Consider the following 26,678-nt stretch of genomic DNA (forward strand, 5'->3'; position numbering starts at 1 on the left):
GTTTTCTTCTCAGAAAGGAACACTTCTGTTTGATATACAGAGTTTTTAGATGACATATAAATAACAGAATATCCTTTTCCTGATACCCAGCCTACACACCTCCCCTGACACAGCTTCAAATCAGGCAACAAAATAAAAACCCACAGATATGTGGGGGAAAAAACAACCTTTTGCCCCCAGTGATGTGAATATAGCAGAGATACCAGGAGTAAATGGCCTCAGAAGATTCCGTCAGAAAACGTGGGTTTTTGTTTAAAGGAGAAATTCCTGCTTTGTTTTCTCAGGCCTAATTCATATTTTATCCACCTACACAGTGCTGGGAGCCTGAATAGCCACAGGTCTATTTTTAGCAACAAGACATTTCGAAACAGCCCTAATTCCTGGAGGGTCAGGTCCAGTTTGGGGCATCACTAAGGACTTTTTCTGTGTTAGCAGTGATGAAACAGCAAAATGTTATTTAAAAATCCTTCCAAGCATGTTCTGGACTTTCATCACAGAGTATCTAAATATGGCACAAGAAGGTTAAACATGTTCCTTTTTTTAGTTGCTGTCAGGATATGATTTGCTTCATCTTTTCACAGATCTGGGTGATTCAAGGCAGAAAATTAGTCAGCTAAGTATTAGTCAGCAAGAAAACAACTGGTGTAAATAATCAGGGCAACTGCTTATAAACATGTTTGGTTTGCAGAAATCCCACCTGTCCCAGTTGTAGAGGTTAATGTTGACTTGGATAGCTTGATAAATCAGGCCTGACTGAAGCAGCAGAGTCTCAGCTTCCTGGGTGTTCCCACTGAACAGCAGCATATGAGCCATCCTTGACTCCCTGGATGGCAGCTCCTTGATGGAATTGATGTACTGGACTTTGTCAATCTGCCAAGGAGAAGCACAGCAGGTTAATGAGGGAAATTAATGAATAAAACGAGCTTTGCAGCAGTTGAACTGGGAGTTTAAGCCCATTTTCTTACCTCCCCAATGGCTGCATAGGCGATTTCAGCCGTGGTCATGTCTTTGTTGGCCACTGCCATGGCAGCCAAACACGCCCACAGGCTCTGGTCCTGAAATTAAAACCAAAAAGCAGCTTTTCCGACTTCAAATATTTATTGTCACGCTAAAAATCGCTTCCCAAAGGAAGCACACAAGTCCTGAAACTATACCTTTCTCATTATGCTATACATGGCACCATGGGCTGAGTTTCCCATTACAAAATCACTGCTTAATTACTTCTCTGAACTAGGAATTAGAAAAATTTATGGGTAATAATAATATTGCACCTTTTTTTTGTTAATTTTCATTGCTCCTGTTGCTTGGTTGTTTCTGTCTGTTTGGTTTTTTTTTTAACACAATCTTAAGGAAACCCCAAGAACTCAGAATAACATTTAGGAAGATCCTAAATGACATTTTGATACCAAGTGACAACACTATGACAAAGACATACTGCTCAAACATATTTCTAATCTAAAAATATGTTTTCTATATGTTTTCTAATATAGCCCATAGTTAGGCTACCACAGCTGAAAGCTCTAGTTCAGACAGGAAAAACATCATTTTTGACCTGTTAGTCCACGTGGAATTAGGTGGGTTTTAGTATTTTTGTTGAATATGTTCAATAACAAATTTGGAAACAAATTTGCACTGTGAAGAGGTTTAAATCAGAATAAACACTGAGTATGATCTAAATGTGTTCCTGTGTCTCCCAACTGACCCTTTCCATAATTCAAGACAAACCTTCCTGCAGGCAGCCCATAATTTGGGAGAATTCAGATTATTCAGAGAATCAAGCGCTCATAAAAATCTTTGTCATGTTTTCTTCCCACTTCCCTATTATTTATAAAATTAGGTGATAACATGGAAAATTCAGACTGAAATTATGCAGAGGAAGTCTGTAGGAGTTGCTCCCTGATGGGTCTTGCTGCTCTTTTTTCCCCCCCCTCAGAAATATCCTTCCATTTTCTTATTCCTGATTGGAAATATTTTGAACTGTCTACCTGGGTTGCCAAAAATCAAAATAACCTGATTTGGATGCTTAAATCAGATGATGAGAAGACTCTTCACGCTGAAAATAAAGACTTTATTCCAATTCTACAACCCAACTTATGTGGATGTGTATTGATTTTATAAAGCAATTACAGGAATATCTGAAATGCACATTTAAGGTCACAATGAAAACTCTTTTCTAGGAGTAAAGGGGATAAAGGAACTAGAGTTTGGAGGGATTTGGTTTTGTTTTAAAGACTACCAGACTCACCTCATCTGTTGCTGTTGCCTAAATATATATAAAAGCAAGCAAGGGAAAAGAAAAAAACAAAAACAAGTGAAAGAAAATATGAAAAATAAGAGATAATTGTGGAGATAAAGGTCACTCTTAACTGGTTTTATTAAAGCCCAGTCCTGAAAAGTTAAGCTCAGAACTAAGTTCTGTGAGTACCTGTGTTCAACCCAGCAGGGGTGACTAAAAATCAGAATTATTGTTTATAATGAAAATGGTGACATTATGTAGATTAGGTAACAAAATTATGATTATGAGAGTAGATTATGAAAACCATGGAATTTTCCATTCCAGAAGAATTGGAACGAGATGCAACATCTGATCTGCAGATGTTAAAGCAATACCAAAGAACTGTCAAAGAAATACTTAAAACCATAAATATTGCATGGAATGGCAGCTGGATATTCCCAAAAATCAGCATTTACCTTGACAAAGCGACACAGCCTGACAGCATCTTCCCAGTGGGAAGCCCTGACGTAGTCATGGAGAATCCCGGGATAAGGGGAAATGTTCAGGTGGACAAGGGAACCATCTGCTCTCCTAATTGTTATTTGATTCCCTACAAAACTCACAATCTGGGGGTTTTTGCTGAATTCACTGCGGGGAGAAAGGAAAGGGAAGTTAATCTTCACTTCTTTCTACAGAAATATAAATTATCCCTGACTTCGTATCTTTCTATTTTTAATTTCCAACAGGCAATTTAAACAAAGCTTCTTTTTTGTTTGTTTTCTTTCCAAGCAACTAAGGTAAGATTTCACGAGACAGAATTAAAATCTTGCTTTTGCATCAAGATGCTGCTCTACTTTCAAACTGCACATCATCATTTCAACTCCAAACTTTAGGATTTAATTAGAACACCCACTTTTCCCCCCTCATTTCCTAATCCAGAAATGGCAACGTGAAGGGAGTTTGAAGAGTTGCAACCCCTTGGTTCTACTTCACCTGAACAGAGTTTGGTAAGGGCTGAGTAAATTAGTTAAAATATACCCTTTTTCATCAAAATATGATGTATTACCTTCCATCTTTTTCATAGAGGGTTTTTGGGAGGAGATCTTTGTCCACATAGACTGTGTTGGGGTAGTACCAGACTGTGAAACGGGTGTCCTGGATCCCACAGAGGATGTTGGAAGTGTCATTCCAAGCCAAAGTTTGAACCATTGTCCCTTAATTTCAAGACAAAAATACGCATTTCCATGAGACACTTCAAAATGAAGTTACCCTTCTCAAACTGGAGTAAAAGGGTAATTATATTCATCATTTTTAGCTCATTTTAGTAGGGCTGGTTTTAACCCCCTGGTTTGTGACAGCTTTACATGTTTTACATGGAATTTATATAAAAATGATCAGAATTCAGGTACAATGTACCAAAACAGTTTCTACCTCTCTTATGAAAGCCAAAGGACTATTTCTCATGTTTTTTTCAAGCTGAATTTCACTATTAATTAAAAAGCCAAATGTTGACTCTTGTACTAGAAAAAACTCTATTTCCCTCCCAGCATGTTCCTAAACATGAATTTGAATTTTTTTCTTACCTATTTTGACAATCTTCTGCTCTTTCCCAAACCTTTTCACTGAAGTGATGTAAAGATCTCTGTTCTTATCGATAAAAGCGATTTTTCTCTCACTCGTAAGTCCTTTCTGGTCCAAAGCAATCTCCACAATTTCGCTCTGAAAAGGCAAAAAAAAGAGGATTTCCGAGTTTTATTTTGGACATTCCTGTCCCAGAAAGCAAATGACATTCAAGTAAATAGATGTTTCCTCAAAATAAGGCACAAAACTCTGAATAAACTGGGTTGTGGGAAGAGACACTTTGTGTATGAAGTCTCTGTTGAATGAAACATTTCATGGCAGGGGGTTGGATTTCGATGATTTTTAAGGTCCATCCCATGATTCTGTGATTTTATAAACTGAATTTCATGCAGATTAAAACAAAGCTGCAACCCTGGTTTGTTATGCACCAGAAGAGTGAATATAAGAGTCAGTTAGAGCTGAAAAGCTCCTTCATAGTAAGGTTTTAAAACCTTTAATAGTCCCATTATTGAGGAAACCCACTATTGATTCTTAATTTCTAAGTATAATAAAAAAACAGACATTATATCCTTCACCTTATGGGTCAGAGGTTTTCCATCACCCAGTGGCTTTCCAGATAAAGCTTCAAAGATGTAAATAACTGAAGAAAAAAAAATACAGTTAATTAGTTAAAAGCAACAGAAATGACACCAAATTCTGAGGCAAGTTAATAAATAAATTCATGTTCCTCATATCAGATTTACTCAATCTTAACCCACAATTTTGGTCAATATGAATGTTTAGGAAGTGATACCATTGACTGATTGATTAAATTAAACCAAAGGATTTAATGGCAGATATAGTAAAAGATGTCCTTAGAACTGTTGGGGAAAACATTCCTCAAAAACACTGTTTATTTTGTTAATAATCTGCTTTATTTGGAATTCCTAATGCATATTTTCTTCCAGGACAGTTCAATCTTCTGCTCATGATGTCACAGCTATGATTAATTAATATTACATATTAATTACTGGTTTCCTAAAAAAATACTTGGTTAATCCAGGTATTTTGGATTTTACTTGATATTTGAATTTTCCTTGATGCTTGAATTTTTTATATATATATATATCATATATGACATATATAATTCTTGCACCTTTACCACTTGTTCCACTCTCTCTGCCTCCCCTTTAATAAAAAAAACCCACCAAAAAACCCCCACCTACATAATTTGGTTTTTTTGGGGTGTCCAGTGAAAACTCCAATTTGCAACTTGCCTAAAAATGAAGTTTCTTTCTCTTTCTTTCCATCTCTCTCTATACAAACACAAACCCATGTGTTCGAAACCTCTTTATAAATACATATATTTATATATATTTCTGTGTAATAAACAAATAAATTATAAACACATACAATCTGTGAACATACACACAAATTAGAGGCAGGGTGAGCACTCAGAGCAGCATTTTAAGGAAGAGCTGTAACTAAAAGCACATGATTTTACAGGCAGAATTCAAAACAAAAAAAAAGGCCAAACTGTCAGAGCAGGTGTTCAAACCCATCAGTTGGTTGTGCAGAGGAGGCAAAAAAAAAAAGGTTGAGCATACAAAAGAAAACTTGTTGTTCCTGAGAAGTGCTTTTTTATCTCACTTTTAGGCTTGAAATTTGTAGATCTACCCAAGCAAGTCGATTTTACAGCCCCCAGAGCAGCTGGAGGAAGTGAGATTAAAGGAGTGTGTAAAAAAACCCACTGTGCTAATCCACAAGTCAAATGGGTTCAATTCTCATTAACCTACAATTGAGGGATTTCAGAAATAAGTTTGGGGTTGGTTTGGGTTTTTTTTCCCACCTGAAAAAACTCTATGTGGTTTTTCAATCATTTAAACCCTCAAATGTATCTTTTTTCCAGGCAGAAATTAAAAATATTAATAAAGGTCATTGTCTTCCCTTTGACCACCCAGAGAAAGAAAATTGTGTGTATTTTAACAGATGTGTTTTATTATCAGGGAATATCACTGAGCTTTTAGTGTCAAAAATACAACATTTAAGAGCATAAAAACCTTCAAGGACACAGCACTGAGACAGAACATCACATCAGCTGTATATAAAACTTATATATATATATATTTATATATATATAAAGATACAAATCTATAAAAGAGATAAATCTACAAAGATACAAATGTAAGATAAAGCTATGAAGATACAAGTCTATTAAAACTATAGCAAAGAACATCTGAGAACTAAAATTTATCCCAGCTAAAGCACTGGAAGTCTTTTTAAGAGCAGCAGGAAAGCACAAAAAGTTGCTGAGGTTTCAGAAAAACCCCATGTGAGGGACTGAAAACCTATTTTTCTCTTATTTTCTGCAAATACTCCATGGTTCTGACCCATTACTCAACTGTGATATATATATCTATAATTCTCTTTAACTTTTTAAATCAATTTTAAGCAAGACCCATAATGTCAATTAATTTTACAGTGAATACATGAATTTAAATTTATTTTTAGAGTGAATATATTAATTTCTACAATAAATATATGACTTTTTTTTTTAATAAATCCCAGAGAACTTACCCTTCTCATCAGCTTTGTCCTTTACTGCCAGAGTGTCATTGCTCAGAGACACTGTCTGGGCATTTAAAATGTCTGTTCTCATGCCTGGATATTTTGGAGAGGAAATTAATCTGCCTTCATATGAATATAAATAAAGTCCTCCACCATCTACAAGAAGAAAATGCCTACAAAAAAACCACAAAAAAAAACCAAACAGCAAAAAAAATTAAACACTAAATAATACAGAAAAACACAAAGAAATTTTCACAATGTGAAGGTAATTGTTTAATATCCTGCAACTGTTTCTGGTTCAACCCCATTATTTCTAAGCCTGTGGGTATTCTGGAAGTTTTGTGTGGAAGAGTTAATTTTTAATGTGAATGTTATCTTTTGCCAGGAGAAATATTTATTATTTGAAATATTTATGATTTTTTCATGTGTTTTCCATTTCTAACTACATGAGAAATATGTTAGAAATCTGTATTTTCTGCTTGTAATATTGTAAATATTGTAAATATTGTAAAATGCTTCTGTTCTATGTTTATATTTAATAGTTATATCTAATGGTTATATTATGTTCACATTTAATAAAGAGCATTACAAGAAGTCCCAAAAAGTACCTTTCTGCTTGTAAAATCAAACTCACTGTTCCTTCCTTCAGGTCAAAGATCAGTGGGGTGTTCCAGTTCTTTGTACTGAAAAGAAAGAAAAAAATCAGCATTAAACCCACTAATCTTCACATTGCAAACACAGAGTTGGATTCACTAAGCAAAGCATACGTATTTTAATGCTCTAACACTCCTAAAAAGGGGAGGTTTTCAAAATTAAAACAGCATTTAGAAGCCAAGTAACGTAGATAATCACATAATATGGGTATTTTTGCATCCTTTCACACCAGCAGCAGCTGACCCAGGAGTGTCAGCACACAGCAAAACCATATTTAGATGAAATAATGGTATTTTTAAAATATTTCTGAGCTGTTTTACAGTGATGTGGAGGTTGGAAAAAGCCCCTTTTCTTGTGTGTCCCATCACAGGCTGTATGTCCAGATCAGTCACCTCACTGAGATACTGAATATTTCAATTAATTCAAAAGAAATTAATTACAATTAATTCTTGTCCTTCCAGTGAAGTGTCTGCTGCTCTTTTACAACTGTTGGATAACCCTGAGGAAGGTGGATTTGTATTTACTCACGAAAACACGTAACACTGAAGAGAAGTTGAAACAACCAAATATCCATAATCCAAGGAGGCTTTAATGACCCTGTCCCGGAATTCCAAGGAATCCTCAGCATCATTAATGACATTGTGCACCTACAAAGGAAAACTGAGGTGAATAAAACAACAACAGATGAAATAAAAACTAATTAGTGAAATATAATTTTTTTTTTCTTCTTGAGAAAATCATCCAGACGTTGGAAAATTCCCATTTTAAGACTGGGTTGCTGATTATTGGAACATCTGAAATATCACATTTCAATGATCCCATCCCAACAATCCAGGATTTGGGGAAAGATGTGTTTTCTGGAAGAGGTGGAGCACGGATTTGAATGCTTCCACAGGAAATTCAGGAGACACCTCCACGAGCAGGTTGTGCCTTTGCCACCACACGAAAAATCTGCTCCAATTACAAGGTTTGCCTCTAATCAACACAGATCTTTGAGCTCAAAGTTTTCAGGCAGCTAAAAATCTAAGGTGGCACCTTACACAAAAAAAAAAGTGTCCTGTTTGTTTGTGGGGGTTTTTTTGGAGGGGGTTTTGCTGTTGGGGTTTTTTGGATGGCACCATTCTGAGGGTGGCAACTTCCTTTTGATTCTCTCCATTACACAACCAATTGCAAAACAAGGACTGAAGTCAATTATTTCTAAAACCCTGGAAACCATTTCCAAAGACATATTAATTGCTGTGGCCATAATTAATGTAGCACTCAGAAAAAAAATGCAGCAACAACTTTTTTTTTTGCAGGCAAAATTTTCCTCCATGAACGTATAGGAATAAAATCACTCTAAAAAGGAATAAAATCACTCTACAAAGGAATAAAATCACTCTAAAAGTGCTAAAATGAAACATTAGTCCTGACTCAGGGTTGGTTTTACTTCCTCAGTGTTTGCATATTCAGATTCTCTGGAGATCATTCCCAGAGTCCATCTGTTACGAGTCGATGTCTGGGAATGAAATGAAAAAAATGGGAATTTTTACCTGCTAATTTGTCCTCTGTGTTCCCAGACACTGACTCACCACATCCCACCCACTGCACCAAACTCACCCAGCACTGCTGCTCTTCCAAATTCTTCCCAGTTACAGATCCAACATGAAAAGAGTCAAGAGCAAAAAAAGGCATTCGAGGGCCTAATTAGGAATTTAGGCACTCGACTTTGATATTGAAAATACAGGCCTGGTGTCCAACACCAAATGTGTCATTTGGAAAATCTGGAAGAATGGAAATCTTGTCTTATCCCAGTGCTCAGGGAGCGAATGTCTGAGTCAGTGTCTGGGAACACAGGGGACAAATTAGGTTTAAAACTCCTATTTTGCATTAAAAAAAAAGCCCGCAGAGCTGGAAACTGTAATTTTACCTTCATGGTTCTCCTCTTAATTAATGTGATCTCAAAGTTCTTCCACTCCCACCGCTGTTCCACGATGTGGGCAAAGATGACATGGCCATTCCCACAGGCTCCAGCCAGCTGGGTGCCATCAATGGACCAGGAAATGTTAAATATGCTGCCAGTGTTGGGCTTCTCCAGGGCATAAGACCACTGCAAAAAAAAAAAAAAAAAAGATTAAAAAAAAAAAAAGGGATTAAAAATATTCTGGGTATTTTTTAGGAACGATTTCTTGTCCTCAATAGATTTGCAGGGTTGCAATTTTTTAAGCAGCATCAATAAATGAAATTTTCCTTATGAAGAGATTTGATGGCTTAAGTCAGACTGTTGAAAACCAGGGATACAAAAAGCAAAACCATCAAGTAAAGCAAAATTAAAATGTCTCAATGCCTGAAGCACATGAGGTACCAGTTTTCTACTCATAATATATTTAAAGTGTACTTTCATTTATAAATCTAAGCAATCACCACATAAAATCAAGTGAACTTACTTAGAAATAATTCTATTTACTCTCTGTTGTTACTGAAGGGAAAGATGCATCAAAAATTTCCTCCAGCAAAGAACTTTATTCTTAATTCCCCCATTTTATGCACAAGACTCCTCTGAAGTTTAGAGCCTTATTAATGAAACCTTGTCAAAAAGTAGGATTTTTCAGACCAAGCCCCTTGTTTTCTATTTCCTGCAACTCAGAAATGCAGAAATCACACCAATCACCTCTAATCTCTGAATGACAAAAAACGAAATAACCTTTCTGTGGAATTTTAGGAAGGCTTTAAACCAGGTTTTAAAACAAGAAGCAAATCTCAACTGCTGCCTCTTCATTACTCTGTAATGGAATATTTTTTAAAAAACATGCAGTAATTGGAGAACTACTTGAATATTTGACTGTCTTTGAAATCTTGAGAAGCAAATCAGTAAGAAGAACCAAGTTAAATTGTAAGTAGACACTGGATTGACTTTTGGATACATGAAATTATACCAAAGGGGACACAGCTGGAAGAAAATCCTCACCTAATGTTTGTAACACGTTTTATATTCTGATTTCTTCTGCTGCATAAAATTAGCAACCCCCAAGAATCGAAACCTTCACCCAAAGCCTTCGTGTGATTTACAAGGAGTGAAATCACCAAAATTACAGTAAAATAAAAGAGTTGGGGCTTAAAAGCTGACTAAGAAGGAAACAAAAGGGGCTGGAATCCAAAGCCTGAGCTGTGCTGATGGTTTGTGGAATATTGTGTAGGAGTTGAGGCTCTTTTACACAGGGGGTGAGGGAAAGGTGATGTCAGCTCCGACTGAAATTCCAGCTCCAAATCCCCCTCTCCTGCTGACAGACACCCCAGCCCATCCATGGGGATGGATCTGGGGAGAAGTGGGGATTTTTGGAGCACTGTCTCACCAGGATGAAAGCACTCCCTGGGAATGAAAGCCACAATATTCCATGCCTGGCTCTCCCATGGCCAAGGAAGAAGCTCTTCCATGGTTGTAACCAACACTCCAAGGGTTTTCTGGGACCTCCATCCAAGCCCTGTGTGCCACAGCTGCCCAAAACACTGGATGGAATTTCTTTTTCCAAACTGGAAACTGGGATCCTCCCAAACACACAAGATCATTTCCCTCAGATCAGGAATCCACCCCGGAGTCAGGAGGAATAAAGGGACATCAAGCCACCAACAAAGAACCAGTTGATGGCTTTGATTTGATTTAAGGAGCTCCAAAAACGTGGATTTGGAGTTACTTTCCCACATGTAACAGATCCACTGAAGATAAAAAGGGATTAAAAATACTCTGGTTATTTTTTAGGAACGATTTCTTGTCCTCAATAGATTTGCAGGGTTGGAATTTTTTAAGCAGCATCAGTAAATGAATTTTTCATTACGAAGAGATTCGATGTCTTAAGTCAAACTGTTGAAAACCAATTCCAAATCTACTTCTTTATTCTTTTAACCATAAGCCTTTTTTTTTTCAGGTCATTGAATCCTAAGATATTTCCAGATCATAACCTATATTTAAAAACAAAAAATAAAAATCTAAAGAGCCATTCAAAGCTTTATTTTCCAATTCTTTTCGAAGCTCCCAAGTGTAAATCCCACCACTCCAATGATTCATAGACCCTGCAGATGTCTGGGGCATTTATCATGTATATAAAATGTTCTAACAAAAATCATTTAGCTCTCCATTTCTAAGACAGGAACAACTTCAAAATCTGAAATAGCATCTCCTAAATACACTGATTTTTTTTTTTTCAAATAGGTATGACTATGACTCCAGGAATGACTTCATGAAGTTGTTCCAACATTACCTGTAATATTAGATTTTGGCTTACACTTTTCCTGCTTTTGGAGCAGATGGATCTGGTCCTTTTTCCAAGATCCTGCTGTGGGAGTGGAGTGGGGAAGGAGGAAATCAGGGAATTTCAGTCATTCTTACCATCTCTCACTGTGTAAATATTTTGACCTGCTCAGTAATGTCAAGGGAAGCAGCAGAGCCACAGGAAATAGCTGACATAAATGAACTTTTTAAGCACTGCCCTCCATCCAAGTGATCCCATCCTGAAAAGCTGAATATCCATCAATCCAGCCAGCTTTGCATCTCAATATATGGATTTTATTGGTGCTCTCTGCAGGTTTAATGATCGTTGGCATTAACAAGGCAACAAATTTCAACGTTAAATATATTCTGTTTGCTATTCTGTAGGATGTTTTATATATAAATATATATACACACATATATATATATAATTTCTAATGCTACAGGAGCAAAAGTGGTTCTTAAATGAAGAAATGAAGCTTCTAAAGTTGCTGTTAGATCTGTAATTCTCATTTTTAACACGAGAACTAAGTCACCAGGTAGAAAGAACATGAGAATTTGCTGTATTTCTGCCCCAAACTGAACACACATGCTAGAGAAGAGTTAATGATATAGATATTTATTGTCCTGATGGCTCCCTGGGGAGCAATTTGCCACTACAGCCCCATTACATCAGACACAATAAAAATGTCTGTGTTGACCAGTAAAAGCCAGGTCTGGTTCTCTTCAAACTCCATCACTGGTGGAATGGGAATCATTCCTGCTTTTGCCTCCATCCCAGCAAAGCTTCTCCTTCAGTAACTATTTACAGCCAATGTCAGCAAAGGAACTTGCAGGAAAAATTCAGGATTTGAAGGTAATAAATTAAGATTGGGAGCTGATAAAGCATCTGGCACCAGCTACTGGTAATTTTCATTTTAATTAATTGTAATGTCGGCTTTGTTTCTTTAAGAGTTGAGTAATAAAGCAGATTTTATCCTCTCAAATAACCCCGAAAGGCTCCTCTTCAGGAATTTAAAATCCCTGACAAACCCAGCCCAAGCTGATGGGAAGGTGAACCAGGATCTACTGAAGGTGCCCAAAACCCCCACAGCGATTTTTTCCCCAAAAAGAGCAACGAACCCAAGAAAAAAGGGAGCAAATGGGCCCATAAAAGTCCCAAATAAGGAAGGTTTGCTGCAACAAAAAGCTGCAGAACCACAGGAAACCCACAGAGACAATGAGGTCAATCTGTGCTCGGGGCTGACTCACACCAGTGGAGGGACAGGGAACTGCCTCAAATCCATTGGAACTGCACACCGAGTGGAAAAATGGCAATAATGAACCCGAAGGAAAAATAATAAAATATAATATAGGAATAAAAGTGTAGGATGTCGTTGTTCTGCCCCCCCTTTTAAAGAAATTTTTATACACCCTTTGGTTTTTGTGGTTAATAATTACAATTTTTATATATATAAATTATATATATAAATACAAATTATTAGATGCAAATTTTTCAAAGTAATAAATATAATAATGTTTCTAATACATAACATTAATATATGTATCAATAATATAGTAATAAACTAGTAACAATATATATTCATTATATAATAAAATATAATAAAATAATAAAATATAATACAGTAATAAAAGTGCAGGATATTGTTGTTCTACCCCCTTTTAAAAGAAATTTTTATACACTGCTTGCTTTTTATGGTTAATCATTGCAATTTTTATATATTTATAAATTATTATATAAATATAAAATTATATATAAATACAAATTATTATATATTAATTTTTCAAAATAATAAATATAAATATAATAATGTTTCTAATATATAACATTAATATATGTATTAATAATATAGTAATAAATATATTTATTTAAATATATTATATTTATTATATAATAAAATATAATAACAAAATAAAATCTAGTAATAAAAGTGTAGGATATTGTTGTTCTACCCCCTTTCAAAAGAAATTTTTATACACTCCTTGTTTTTTATGGTTAATCATTGCAATTTTTATATATAAAAATTATATATATATAAAATGATATATATAAATACAAATTATTAAATATAATTTTTTCCAAGTAATAAATATTAATATAATAATGTTTCTAGTACATAACATTAATATATGTAATAATAACATAGTAATAAATTAGTAATAAATATATATTCATTATATAATAAAATATAATAATAAAATAATAAAATATAATATCGTAATAAAAGTGCAGGATATTGTTGTTCTACCCCTTTTAAAAGAAATTTTTATACACTTCTTGCTTTTTATGGTTAATCACTGCAATTTTTTATACAGATATAAATTATTATATATATAAAATTATATATAAATACAAATTATTATATACTAATTTTTCAAAGTAAGAAATATAAATATAATAGTTTCTGATATATAACATTGATATATGTATTAATAATGTAGTAATAAATATACATTTATTATATAATAAAATATAATATAGTAATAGAAGTGCAGGATATTGTTGTTCTATCCCCTTTTTAAAGAAATTTTTATACACTCCTTGTTTTTTATGGTTAATCATTGCAATTTTTATATATATATATAAATTATTATATATATAATTATACATATAAATAAAATTATATATAAATTTTTCAAAGTCATAAATATAAATATAATGTTTCTAATACATAACATTAATATATTTAATAATAATATAGTAATAAATTAATAATAAATATATATTTATTATATAATAAAATATAATAATGAAATAATAAAATACAATATAGTAATAAAAGTGCAGGATGTTGTTGTTTTACCACCTTTTTAAAGAAATTTTTATACACTTCTTGCTTTTTATGGTTAATCACTGCAATTTTTTATATAGATATAAATCATTATATATATAAAATTATATATATAAATACAAATTAGTATATATAAATTTTTCAAAGTAATAAATATAATGTTTTTATATATATAACATTAATGTATGCATTAATAATATAGTAATAAATCAGTAATAAATATATGTTTATTATATAATCAAATATAATAATAAAATAAAATCTAGTAATAAAAGGGCAGGATATTGTTGTTCTACACCCTTTTAAAATAAATTTTTATACACTCCTTGTTTTTTATGGTTAATAATTGCAATTTTTTATATATATCTAAACTATATATATATAATTATATATATAAATACAAACTATTATATATTAATCTCTCAAAGTAATAAATATAAATATAATAATGTTTCTAATATATAACATTAATGTATGTATTAGTAATATATAATCATAATTTATAATATCAATTATTATATATAAGATTATATATAAATACGAATTATATATAAAATTTTCAAAGGAATAAATATAAGTATAACAATGTTTCTAATATATAACATTAATGTATGTACTAATAATATATAATTATAATTTATAGTATCAATTATTATATATAAGATTATATATAAATACGAATTATATATAAAATTTTCAAAGGAATAAATATAACAATGTTTCTAATATATAACATTAATGTATGTATGAATAATATAGTAATAAATTAGTAATAAATATATATTTATTTCTCTTTGGTCTAAGGCTGGAGATTGCAGATTGCAACTTCCATCATCTGATGTCTCCTTTCTGAGCACTGGGATCCCTGAGCTAGAAACTGAAATAAATATGCCCTTTTGTGGGTGAGGCCAACAATTTAAACTGCATTTTACACTCACTGTATAGATTTCTACTTAAAAATGATCAAAACTGGGGCTGTGGAAAGGGCAGAAAAATATTAGAAAAAATCTTTGATAAAATCAGAAAAACATCAGCTTTCTTTTCTGCTCCATATGTGAGCCTTACAAGGGATGCTTGTGAAAAATTTCATGTCCTGAAAAGCAAAATATTACTGATATTAACACTATTTTAAAACTCCTGCTCAGCTGCAGGCAGGAGGAAGGTGCTGGAATTCCCACCGAGTTTTTCCTGACGGGAACACCCCCCTGTGCACCGCTATCCCGAGGGATATTTTCCTGTGTTACCCCTAAATTTGGACAATCCCTCCCCTGGTTTTGAGCTCTCACTCACCCCAGTTTTGTCACAGAGCCGTAAGGTGTTGAAGGATCCCACAGCAAACAATTCCCCGTCCACGGCCCAGGCGATGGATGTGATGGGATATTCCTGGAGCTGGGAGCTGTACAGGAGCCGCCCGTAGCTGTCCCAGACCTGCCCAAAAAAGTTCAAATATCCACCTCAACCACCACAATTTGGGGGTATTTTTAGTTATTCCATTCTCTCCTCACCCTCACAGCAGAGGCAGAAACAAGTCTGCAAGTTATGGCAGTAGAATTAGAAAAATTCACTTTACATTAAAAGGTTGTTCCTAATCCATATTGGTTTGCTTTGCTGCCATGGCAAATGTTCCATTAGCCTGTATAAAATATTCCCTGTAAAATAACCACAAAGTTTATCCCATCTGCATACATTTCCCAAGATTATGAGGAAATTTCCCAAGATTATGAGGCCCCTCTGAAAATTTCCAAGCCGGGTTATTTTTTTTTTTAAGTCAGCAGAATACCAGGAATCAATCCACAAAATCATTTGATTTTAACACTTCAATATACATGGGGTTTATTTTTTTAAATCTAAATTTTTTTTTAATTGGTTTGGTTTGGTTTCTTGTTTAATTGTGGGGTTTCTTGGTCTTCACTGTGTGTGTTTTCTCACTTTGCTGACAGAACCAACACATGATACACTTAAAATGAAGTTCCTACTTAAGAGAAGAGATACAATATGTGCCTTTTATTTTGGATACAGAAGATACCAATCAAAAAATTACCAAGGGGTTCACTAATGTTCCTGTAATAGAAAACAGCAGCTTTATCTCCTCTAATTTCAGATGTCATTACCTTTTCCAGTATATATATCATATTTCAAGCAATCACTTCTATTTTTCTACACATTTTCCTTTCAGAGTTTGTTTCACTTGCATTTTACCCATTTTTATTCTGCTGCATTTAAAAATAAATATTGTGATTTAATGATAATACACAGAATGAGATGTATTTATAAATAGGAGACTTCACATTTAATTTGGAGCTTCCAGGTACTATTAAAATTTTAAAAATTCGGTCTAATAACTTCCCTGGTCATTTAGTTACAGAGTTAACCAGAACTCACCTTATATTTACAATCTTCACCTGCAGAAAGAATCAGATCATTAACTGAATTCCAGTCAGTTTTTAAAATCAGTCCATCATGGGCTTTCCACTGAAATGGAAACAAAATAAATTAAGCACAGCCTGACTTTTATATTTAATATTCATCATTCATTGACCTTGATGATCTTGGAGGTTTTATCCAATCTCAATGACTCTGTGATTCAGCAGAAAAATAAATTACATAAAGCCTGAACAAGGCAGAATCAAAGCAGGAAAATATGCACTAAAAAGATGTTTTAAGTGCAAATTAAAACAGCTGCTTTTCATAAAAAATTAAAAGGGAAAGGCATCTGTACCCTTATTTATGGAAATAAATCACATTAATTAGTCACCTTATTGATAATACCTGCAAAACTTTAGCATTTGGCTGAAGAGGTTTAATAATCAGCTGCTTCCCTGACGTGTAAAGAACTTTTTCAGAGTCAGGTCCCCAGGCCACGGAGTACACGGGGCTTCCTGTGGGCATGGAAAACATTCCTGGTGACTCTTCCTGTCCTTTTAATGCTGTATTACATATGTGTGTGTGTATATATATAAATATATATAAAAATAAAAATACTGTATTATATCCACGTGTATTTCTATTTATTTATACACATATTTATATGCATAAAATACCATAGCTTCCAAATATTCAAACTCGAAACTGAGACCTGCTGCTGTTGCTCCTGAATATTTCTGTATTTCATGTATTTTCCTTTAGAAAGGCATTTATATTGCTTAGAACCACAGGATTATGTAAGATTTGTTTAACTGTCAACCCTTACAGGAGACAACTCACAGAAACACACAACATATATTAAGTAAATCTGGCCCTGGCTCTTTTCCTCCTGTTGCAAATGACATAAATTCTGTCACCAGCTGTAACAGGAATTCTAAATAAACTCATTTTTTTTTGTCCTGCTTTAATGCTGATTTAACAATCAGAAGAACTTTTCTATTTAAACCAAATGTTTCCCTTTTTTATGATGGCTGACTACTTAACCACAATTTCCAGGGCTTAACAGCAGGAGCTGAGTTAACTCATTTCCTTCTGCACTTAACAAGAACTTGGTTGGGAAAACACTGCCAACACTCTGGGAAGGAAAATTCAGTGGAACAGACACACTGCAGGCAGTTGTGTTGGTGATAAACAGCTGCAGGAAGGAATATTTGGGGAGAAAAGAAGGGAGAAAGGCAGAAAAGTTGGGATTTGAAGAGGAACATCCGGATTCTTCCCATCCCACACGAGCCACAGCAGATATTTGGGTAATTCCAAGTCTGGGGGAGACTTCTGACTGTCACAGGAGTAGAACATTAATCCATGGGCAGGGACACCTTCCACCAGCCCAGGTTGCTCCAAGCCCTGTCCAACCTGGCCTTGGACACTTCCAGGGATGGGAAGTCCACAACCTCCCTGAGAAACCTCTTCTGGTGCCTTCAAGTCCTGAAGAAAGATGGTCTTAAGAAGAGCAGATGACAAGTTCAGTTTGAGAGCAGGTGGCTGGAACCACCTCAAGAACTGGGAATCTATTTGAGGCAGATGTTTGTGCTGGTAGAGCTGCCCTTCCTTTCACATGGGGGCTTCCATTACTTCACACATCTGCTCTTCAGAGTTCTCTGGCTCTCTCCAAAGGAACACAGACACCAGGAAGGAATCCTTCCCTGGGAGGGTGGGGAGGCCCTGGCACAGGTTGCCCAGAGAAGCTGTGGCTGCCCCATCCCTGGAAGTGTCCAAGGCCAGGTTGGATGAGGCTTGGAGCAACCTGGGCTGGTGGAAGGTGTCCCTGCCCATGGATTAATGTTTTACTCCTGTGACAGTCAGAAGTCTCACCCAGACTTGGAATTACCCAAATATCTGCTGTGGCTCGTGTGGGATGGGAAGAATCCGGATGTTCCTCCTTCAAATCCCAACTTTTCTGCCTTTCTCCCTTCTCTTCTCCCTGAATATTCCTTCCTGCAGCTGTTTATCACCAACACAACTGCCTGCAGTGTGTCTGTTCCATCATTCCTGTTGGAATGAAATGATCTTTAAGGTCCTTTCCAACCCCAAACAGTCTGGGATTCCATGATAATCCTGTGGGTTACCAAGACACACCAAAGAGATCCATGAAAAAGAGTTACCTCATCCAAATACATCAGTGCATTGTCTCAGCTGGAATCCCAAATACAGCAGTTCAGTGTAAGAAGGAGGAACAAAAGGAATATTGGGAGAATTTAAGGATGAAGAAGTGGCTCAAGGAACAAACACAACCATAAGAGCAACACTACAGCAGGGGAGGCCATGGGGTCCCACCAGCTTGGATGCACAGCTGGAATGCTCCATGGAAGCACTGAAAAAGCTAAAGAAGGGGAAAATGTCTGTCCATGGTTTTGTAGTGAATAAAATCCAAAGACAGAAGAGGCACGTGGAGCACCGTCCAAAGAGAAGAGCCTGAAAACAAATTTCTAATACAAAGAGTTAAAAGAATATGTGCAATGGGAATGATAAAAGAAGTGAAAAATGAGCTCAAACATGTTATACCTCCCCTAAAAAAAAATGTCATTTCTGCAGAATCCTACCCTTATCCCACAAAGGAGTCCGTGGGATTCTCATTCTGTAAATTCAATTTAAAGGGTATTGGAACCTCATGGGAGCTTATCTTAAAAACACAAATACAAGATGACAGTTATTCCATGGGGACTCAACTGCACTTTTGTACTGCACCAGAAACTCAGAAATCAGTGACAATTCCTACTTCAAGTTAGAATATAACTCCTCCTTTATAATCTTTATCGAATCTCAAGCTCAATTAAGCACAAAAGCCTTGAAAACGTATCAACTGAAAAATAGTGAAGCTTGTGTGCTTCAGTTTGTATTTTTTTCTCAAAAATTCTAGTTCAGTTGGCTTATCTTTGTACACTGTAAGCGTGAAAAACATCACATCTGCTTGTGAACTTCCTTAAAAGAACTGAAATACACTTTACATTCACTCCTGTGGTTAAAATGCCTTCCACAGGTTGAAAGAATTTAGATAATTTGTTTCAGAAAGAGAGATAAGGGGTTGACATTTAACCCAAGCCCAGGTGCATGTGGTTTCTTCAAAAATGTCAGCAGGTCACATGGGCTCCATGTATGAAGTCTGAAAAACAAAATTTAGCTCAAGTGCCTTCACTGAAATAGCAGAAAATCCTTGGGGTGGAACTGAGGCTGCTGTCTAAAATTACTGCAATAAAACTTTTCATTTGGAGAATTCTTTGTTAAAATAAGATTTTCTAAGACCTTACTAAATGCAGTTCAACTGTAATTTACACTTAATTTTAATTAAGTTTTTCTAGGCCTGAAGACTTGTCACCAAACCATCACTGCCAGATTCAGGGTCTGTTGTTTAAATGGATTTTAGACCAACCCAAATTAAAAAGTTCTTATAGAATTTTAAGGAAATGATCTTACCTTGCTGAGCTAAAGTGGATCTCAGCATTCCACTCTTAGACCAGATTTTCACTTGGCCATCTTCACCCACTGAAAATGAGCAGAGAAATCATCAAATTCAGTGCAACAATTAAATCTAACAAACTTCCTACCTAGGAAACACTTGAGTTAAAATTAATCCAGGTCTTCTTACAGGTCATACCTTTTATTTAGTCTTCCAAACATGCAAATAGAAAATATATTAAAGGAAAAAGTATTTAGGATGGTGATTTTGTTACTGTGAACAAGTCCCTTCTGTGATTAAGAGCACAGATTTCCTGGTGTGCTCTCATATTTAAAATGTACAGCTCTGGCCCTGCAATTTAAGCCTCCCAGATCCAATTAATGAGGAAAAAGGTGCTCCCAGAAACTTAATGGAATTCTTCCATTCGAAGGTAATTTCCTTACCACGTTTCAGGTTTTTGGATCTGCCCAGTGTAGCTTTTAAGTGTTTAAAAAAATGCAAAATAAATGGTAATTTTAAAATCTTGTTTGTGCACACTTGATGCTGTTGAAATGCAGCCACAAAAATATTTTGAGGGATGCAGTATCAGTGATTTGCTCCTCTTTAAAGTTTAGCTGTGGTATGAGAGCAGTTGATGATCTCAAAGTGGAAAGAGTGATGAATTCCCACACTCCTAAGAAGTGTCATCCAGTCTCAAAACAAAACAAAAAAACAAACAAACAACAAAATAAAGGGTTCAAAAGGCAATTTTGAAAAGGCAGTTTTGACTTTTCCTTTGGAGAATTTCCTGAGGCAAATCTGCCTTTAAAAAGAACAATATTTCTCTCCCTGTGGGATTTCAGAGGAACAAGCCAGACAGAGTTCCTTGAAGCAGCATTTTTAGAGTCAGACTTGAGTCTGGAAATGAGCAGCTCCAAAATTATCTTCAGTACTTGTGGACTGAGTTGGAATTTGTCCAGAGGAATCAGCTGTCCCAGATCAACAGGAGGCTGCAGAGAATCCTGACACCAACAGGAATCCAGCAAGGAGCTGCTCACAGGGAGTTTCATCAGTTCCCCTGAACACCAAGATGCAAGTTTTTGACAAAAAATGCCAAAAAGCAACTAATTACCAAAAAGATTTAGGACAAAAAGGGTGTAGAGATGGAAACACTGGGAGATCACTCACAGGCTGCAGGTGATAATTACACCATTCCTGATAATTAAGGAAGAAAAAGGAATATTCAAGATGCTTTGAAACTTTGTTGGCTAAAAAAACTCCCAAATGGGCAGGGATAGAAATGGACCAACTTAGCAGCCTTTTTTTGGAAAAAGGTAGAGAAAAATAAATCAAATATTCTCCTTTATGAAGTTCAGAACAGCCACAAAACCATCCAAGCACTCTGATATTAAAAACATTTACTTTCAAGTAAAAAGGGTGACATCTAATAAATAGGACCACTAAAAAAGAGGAATGTTTTTAGCAGATCTTCTATTAATTAAAATAGACAACGTTCATCTAAAATAGAATTAATTAGTGTAAAACTAACTTCTATTAAACAAGATGATAACAGCCTCAGTGATAATTAAGACCAAAAAAAGTAACTTCATTTCTATTGTTGAGTTTGTGTTTCCATTTTCCCCCTTCTCACAGAATTTCAAGCAGTGTGTGAACACTGAAGACACTCAGTTTTATTCATTTAAATTCAATGCAACTACAATTTAAACTATGAAATACTGTATTAAAAAACCAGAAGGTTTGATTTTCAGAGAGTTCTTCTGCTATTTGAGGTTTCAAACCACTTCATTAATGTACAAATGCTCACCTGTGACCAGTGCTGTTCCTTCATAATTCCACCTTCCTGCAAGCACAGCCCCACAATGTGCTTCCACACTTTTCTCCACTCTTCCTAACTTGGAAATCAAGTGGAACTTCCCTAAAGACATTAAAAAAACACATGTAATTTATATATGTGTGTATGATTTTATATATATAAAATAATACACAAAATTATTAAATATAGAATTAAATTGTGTACACTAAATTACTATATCAAATTATTGATTAAATCATATAATATTGCTGTAATGATGTTACCTTCTGTTAAAAACAGACAAAACAAGAAACCAGCAAGAAGAAAAAGAATAAAACATAAAATTGTTCCCAGCTCTGATCACCCCAAACAAACGAGCTCTTGCAGAACAACCTGCAAACCAGCCCCAGTGTTGTATTTATTTCCCTTCTTTATCTGTAACTTCTGTTTTACCTATTTCTTTTTCTTATGTCCCTCAAAAGTTTGCAAATCCCTCTGGGGACACAAGTGCCTGATGTTCTTGCAGTGTCTGGGAGCTCCACGTGCAGCCCAGAGTGTCCTTGGGTTGGTTTTGGTGGTATTTTTTTTTTTTAAAGATCCAAAAACCATCTGAATCTACTCAATCCCAAAATACTGGAAAAGCTGGAACAATCCAACCACGGGTGAGGGAAGTATCCCTGCCTTCTGGAGCTGTGATGGAAACTCAGAGCAGCCAAAAACAAAGCTATTAATGATTTCAACAGAAGCAGGAGGAAGTGTCTCTTTCCAAATGAGGGATGTTGCTGAAATCCAGGAAGACCAAATTTAAATTAGACCAAAGAGCAGACAAAGAGGGCTTGGAAACATGTGGTAGAACAAATGCATGGCTTAAACCAGCCCAGGGATTCCAATTAACTACTCTAAAATCCAATTATTTTAATATTATTTGATTTAACCTGCCAGCCAGTGAAGCACTACAAGGATGTTCCAGAGCACCCAGAACGTAGAGACAAAACAGAACATCCCAAAAATAACAAATAAAGCCAAACTAAATCCAAGGAAAGGCATTCTGGTGGATCTGTCACTAAATAACCATAAACAAACACCAGGGCTCTCCACAGGATCAGGCAAATCGATACAATCACACTTTGCTTTTTACTTTTAAGCACCTGAACAAAAAGGCACCAACATCCAACTAAATCTGTGGCAGAGCAAGGTTTCCAAGGAAAGGATTTTTGACACTGATGGGAAGAGTATGGTTTGGATAAATCAGTTTATTTGATATATTTAAAATATCATAGAATTCCAGGATGGTTTGGGTTGGAAGGGACCTTAATCTCACCTCATTCCACTATCCAAGGGCACCTTCCACTATCCCAGGTTGCTCCAAGTCCCATCCAACCCGGCTTTGGACACTTCCAGGGGGTTAATTTAAAGCATTCCATTACTGTATAGTTATAAATTACATCTTATCTAATTAATGTATCACCTATAGATCATCTCTCAGGTCTGAGAATCTCATTTTCCAAGGACAAGTAATAACTGGATTCAGAGGAATTCAATGGTGTTTCCTCCAATTAAATTGCAAAAATGGCCTTAAATTAATACACTAAAACATGGTTTATTTTCTGTTTATTTTCTGTACTTGTTCCATCTGTAGCCCAGACCTTTCTCATTGCACAATAATTAAACCTCTTATCACATGAATGTTCTCATGCCATCACCTACAGTGCTCAGCAGTAAGTGGTGAGCACTTCCAAGCCATTACATTTTTAAGGATATAAAGAATTCCCTGGCATTTTATATATTGAACCAACAGCTTTCACTGACCAAGGCAGAATCCCTGGGAAATTAAAATTAAATTTAAGCAACACCTCAACACATAAAAACTAAATTCAGATGGAAGAAGAGGAAGCTGGCAAGGACCTGAAGGTTTTGGTGAGGCCAAATTATCAGGAATCTGGGATAAAATCCTCTTATACAGGGAAACATCCAACTCCTTTACCAATTTTTTTGCATCTTTTCCCACTCCACAAGTTCCTGCTTCTTTCACAAGGCACTTTTCAAATAGGGAAACAGCAAATTGTAGCCTTGCAGGGAAGAATATGTTACATATAAAAGCAGGCACCGAGAATTCATCTGGAAAAAACGTGATCACCACTTAAAACTGTATCACAACCCTCCTGCAGAACAGGGCCAGATCGAGTTTTCATGGGCAGCATCTTTACTTCTGCAGCTCCTTTACTTTTCCAACACCTGAATTTCTAAGTGATGACAGTGAAATGATTTTTGTCACTGCATTCACACGTGCAGGTTCCTCCAAAAGCCACGTTTGTTCCCACGGATTTCTGTTCTTCAGCTTGACACCGAGGGAACAGAGAGTTTCAAATCACAACTGACTGCCTTAAACACAGGAAAGGGAAAATTTTAGCCACATGCCTGCAGTAGGTAGGAGTGATTTAATCTTATTTTACAGCTCAGGTTTGTAAAGTACTGCTCCTTTATTTTTATTAAGTACTGAAGGCAGAACTGTCCTCGATCTCAAAGTGACTCTCCAGTTTTGGAGGAATTGCAAGTGGGAGATTCACACCCCATTCAAATATGGAATATAAAATGTGTATGTTTTCTTCATTTCGTTTCTTAGACTCTTAAATGCTGACCCAACGTAAAACCATCAATAAAAAGTGGAAAAAATAGGTCTAATCACTTATGATTTGTGCTTAATTTGCAATTTAAAGCTGAGCATGTTCTTTGCTTTTGTAAAAAACCAGCAACGAGATCAATGTAAGTAGGAAGTAAAAGAACAATGTCCCCCAAGAGAAGCATCTCAGAAGAAAACCCAAGAGGATTAAATTTACATTTGCTCTAATTTCACAAACATCTGGAGTTCAACCAGGAATTAGTGCAACCCTGTAAAGACATTAGACTCCTTTTCCATTGGATTCAGTGAGTTTCCAGGAATTCTTAGCACCGAGGAATTAGCTGTTGCAGGAAAATTGCAGGAATAAGCTGCTGCAGGAAAATTCATGCAGGAAGAAAAATGTGGCTGTGTGCAAAATCAATTTTTTGATTTGGAGGAGCAGGGAAAACACCCCTCCCAAGGAATCCTGAAACCTTCCTGCTCCCAAAATAACGTCCCGTGTATTTGAGCGACAGAAACACAAAGTGGTGTGAAATGATAAATATTTTCAGCTGACTTACCATCAGAACTCGTCAGGACAAAGCTCTCAGCATGGGATTGCTTCTTCCCACCGATGCTCCTGGGAAACCAGTGGAGATCTATGGGATAAATCTCGTCTGGAAGTTTGACCACCCGAGTTGTCTCGCTTGTTAAAGGGTTCCATTTCATGATCTGGTGATCATCACTGCAGGAGTAGAGCTCATCAGCTGTTGTCCATCCCACACAGCTCACCAATTCCTTATGTTCAGTTCAATTAAGGAACAGGGACATTTTAAGCAGTAAAAATAAGCTTCAAAAATATCCGAGCTACGCAAAACTGAAGGAACGATACAGGAAGATGATTTTCATGAGATTACATGGAATGCTTTGCATAAACACTATGAGTCTTCTTTCTTTTTTTTGCTCTTTTGTGGCAAGAAAAGGGCTGACAGGAATTCACCCAAAAATAAAGCAAACTCTCATGTAAAAATATAATTACTATGATGATGCAAAGTTATTGAAGCACAGCTGAAATGCTGGGTTACACCTCTAGAAGGGTCTGAGTGCACAATGCAAGGGCAAAACAGCCAACTGTCATTCAGAAGTGTTGCTTTATTATCACATAAATTATAAATTGCTATACATCCAATATATTAATAGGAAAATTCCAGTTTTGTTTATGTCTGCTACGTGCAGGTAGATAAATCACTGCTCTTATTTGCTGTCTGGGAAAGCTTTTAATTTATCACCACAAATAAGAAGGGAAACTCAAGAACTTCCTAGCAAGATACTGAGAGCTTCCGAAGTGATTACTCAAAAAATATTTAATATTTCTTAAAATATTGTGCTTAAAGGCTGCACTGAAGGACAAGGGGAAGAAAAGAAAAAGAAACAAAAAGCCACCTGCATTTTAGTGTAACTTCTATGATAAGGAAATATTTTCTGGAAAAGAGTCTATTCAGAATGAACGTGGTGTTCTATGTTTTTTTCTGTGACAAAGGATATGTTTTGGTTCCTTTAAAAGCGAAGTCTTCAGTCTCATCTCAGTTGTTCAGGTGGAGCATTAAAAACCATATGTTAGAACTGTAATACAAGAAAATAAATATATATATATGTTAGCAGCATAATATACATACATATATAAGCAGCCAAAATTAAAATGGAAGACATTAGTATTAAAATAAAAAGTTTTGAAGTAATATTACATTGGTACTGTGGGAAAACAAGCACGAAAACAGACCATTTTCGTACAGTATCCAACTGTAAAATTATTATCTTGCTCAGTATAAGCAGAGTGGACAATTTAAAGAAAAAGTGATACTGGGAACAGAGAATCCTCGGATTGTTAAGGTTAGAAAAGACCCTTAAGATCACCAAGTCTGAAACACTATAGGTCGAAACACTGAAGTTCCCTTGTGCTGACACACAGCCAGGAGGGTGGGTAGAAGGGAAAATAACATTTTCCCTTCAAAGACAAGCTCAGAACTTCACTGTAATTTTTGAATACGGTTTAATCGCTCTGTACGTGCCCCCGGGGGGCTGAACGCCCACAGGTACATCCATCAGCACCCATCCCATGGATCGCTCCGTAGAGCTGCCGAGGGATCGAGCAGCGGCTCCGCTGGAGCTTTAGGAGAGATGGGGCAATAACCGGGAGTTGTTCCGGCCGGGGGACGCCAAACTCCGGGACACCGCCTCCTCCCTCCGGAGCTGCCGGGAGAGGAGGAGATCGGGATCAGCGACGAGGGAGCAGAGGGATAGAGGAGCGCAGGGAATGCCAGAGAGCAGGACAGGGGGAGAGCACGGGGAAGGAAACCAGTGGGCAGGATGGGGGCAGCGCAGGGAAGGAATGCCAGAGAGCAGGATAGGGGGGCGCCGGGAATGCCAGAGAGCTGGA

At 35.9% G+C, this 26,678-nt stretch overlaps 1 protein-coding gene across 3 annotated transcripts in view; it reads right to left on the reverse strand.

Moving 5' to 3' along the window:
* IFT80 (intraflagellar transport 80) overlaps positions 1-26,678 on the reverse strand; it is a 32,800-nt gene that overhangs the window by 5,237 nt on the left and 885 nt on the right. For 2 of the 3 annotated variants that reach the window (XM_051781840.1, XM_051781841.1), the window contains exons 2-19: positions 25,784-25,864; positions 24,823-25,041; positions 21,655-21,765; positions 19,868-19,936; positions 16,802-16,911; positions 16,415-16,504; positions 15,323-15,460; positions 8,907-9,086; positions 7,526-7,644; positions 6,952-7,026; positions 6,353-6,516; positions 4,372-4,436; positions 3,799-3,934; positions 3,282-3,429; positions 2,692-2,863; positions 2,246-2,263; positions 966-1,055; positions 698-870 (exon numbers count right to left, since the gene is read on the reverse strand). In XM_051781840.1, the coding sequence (XP_051637800.1) occupies positions 698-870; positions 966-1,055; positions 2,246-2,263; positions 2,692-2,863; positions 3,282-3,429; positions 3,799-3,934; positions 4,372-4,436; positions 6,353-6,516; positions 6,952-7,026; positions 7,526-7,644; positions 8,907-9,086; positions 15,323-15,460; positions 16,415-16,504; positions 16,802-16,911; positions 19,868-19,936; positions 21,655-21,765; positions 24,823-25,041; positions 25,784-25,823 (2,117 nt within the window). In that variant the 5' untranslated portion in view covers positions 25,824-25,864. The remainder of the gene's footprint in view (positions 1-697; positions 871-965; positions 1,056-2,245; positions 2,264-2,691; positions 2,864-3,281; positions 3,430-3,798; positions 3,935-4,371; positions 4,437-6,352; positions 6,517-6,951; positions 7,027-7,525; positions 7,645-8,906; positions 9,087-15,322; positions 15,461-16,414; positions 16,505-16,801; positions 16,912-19,867; positions 19,937-21,654; positions 21,766-24,822; positions 25,042-25,783; positions 25,865-26,678) is intronic. The other variant, XM_051781842.1, reaches the window with a different exon arrangement.

This window comes from Manacus candei, unplaced genomic scaffold (assembly GCF_025592945.1).
Source record: "Manacus candei isolate 608988 ecotype Guabito, Panama unplaced genomic scaffold, ASM2559294v1 h1tg000015l, whole genome shotgun sequence".
Lineage (NCBI taxonomy): Eukaryota > Metazoa > Chordata > Aves > Passeriformes > Pipridae > Manacus > Manacus candei.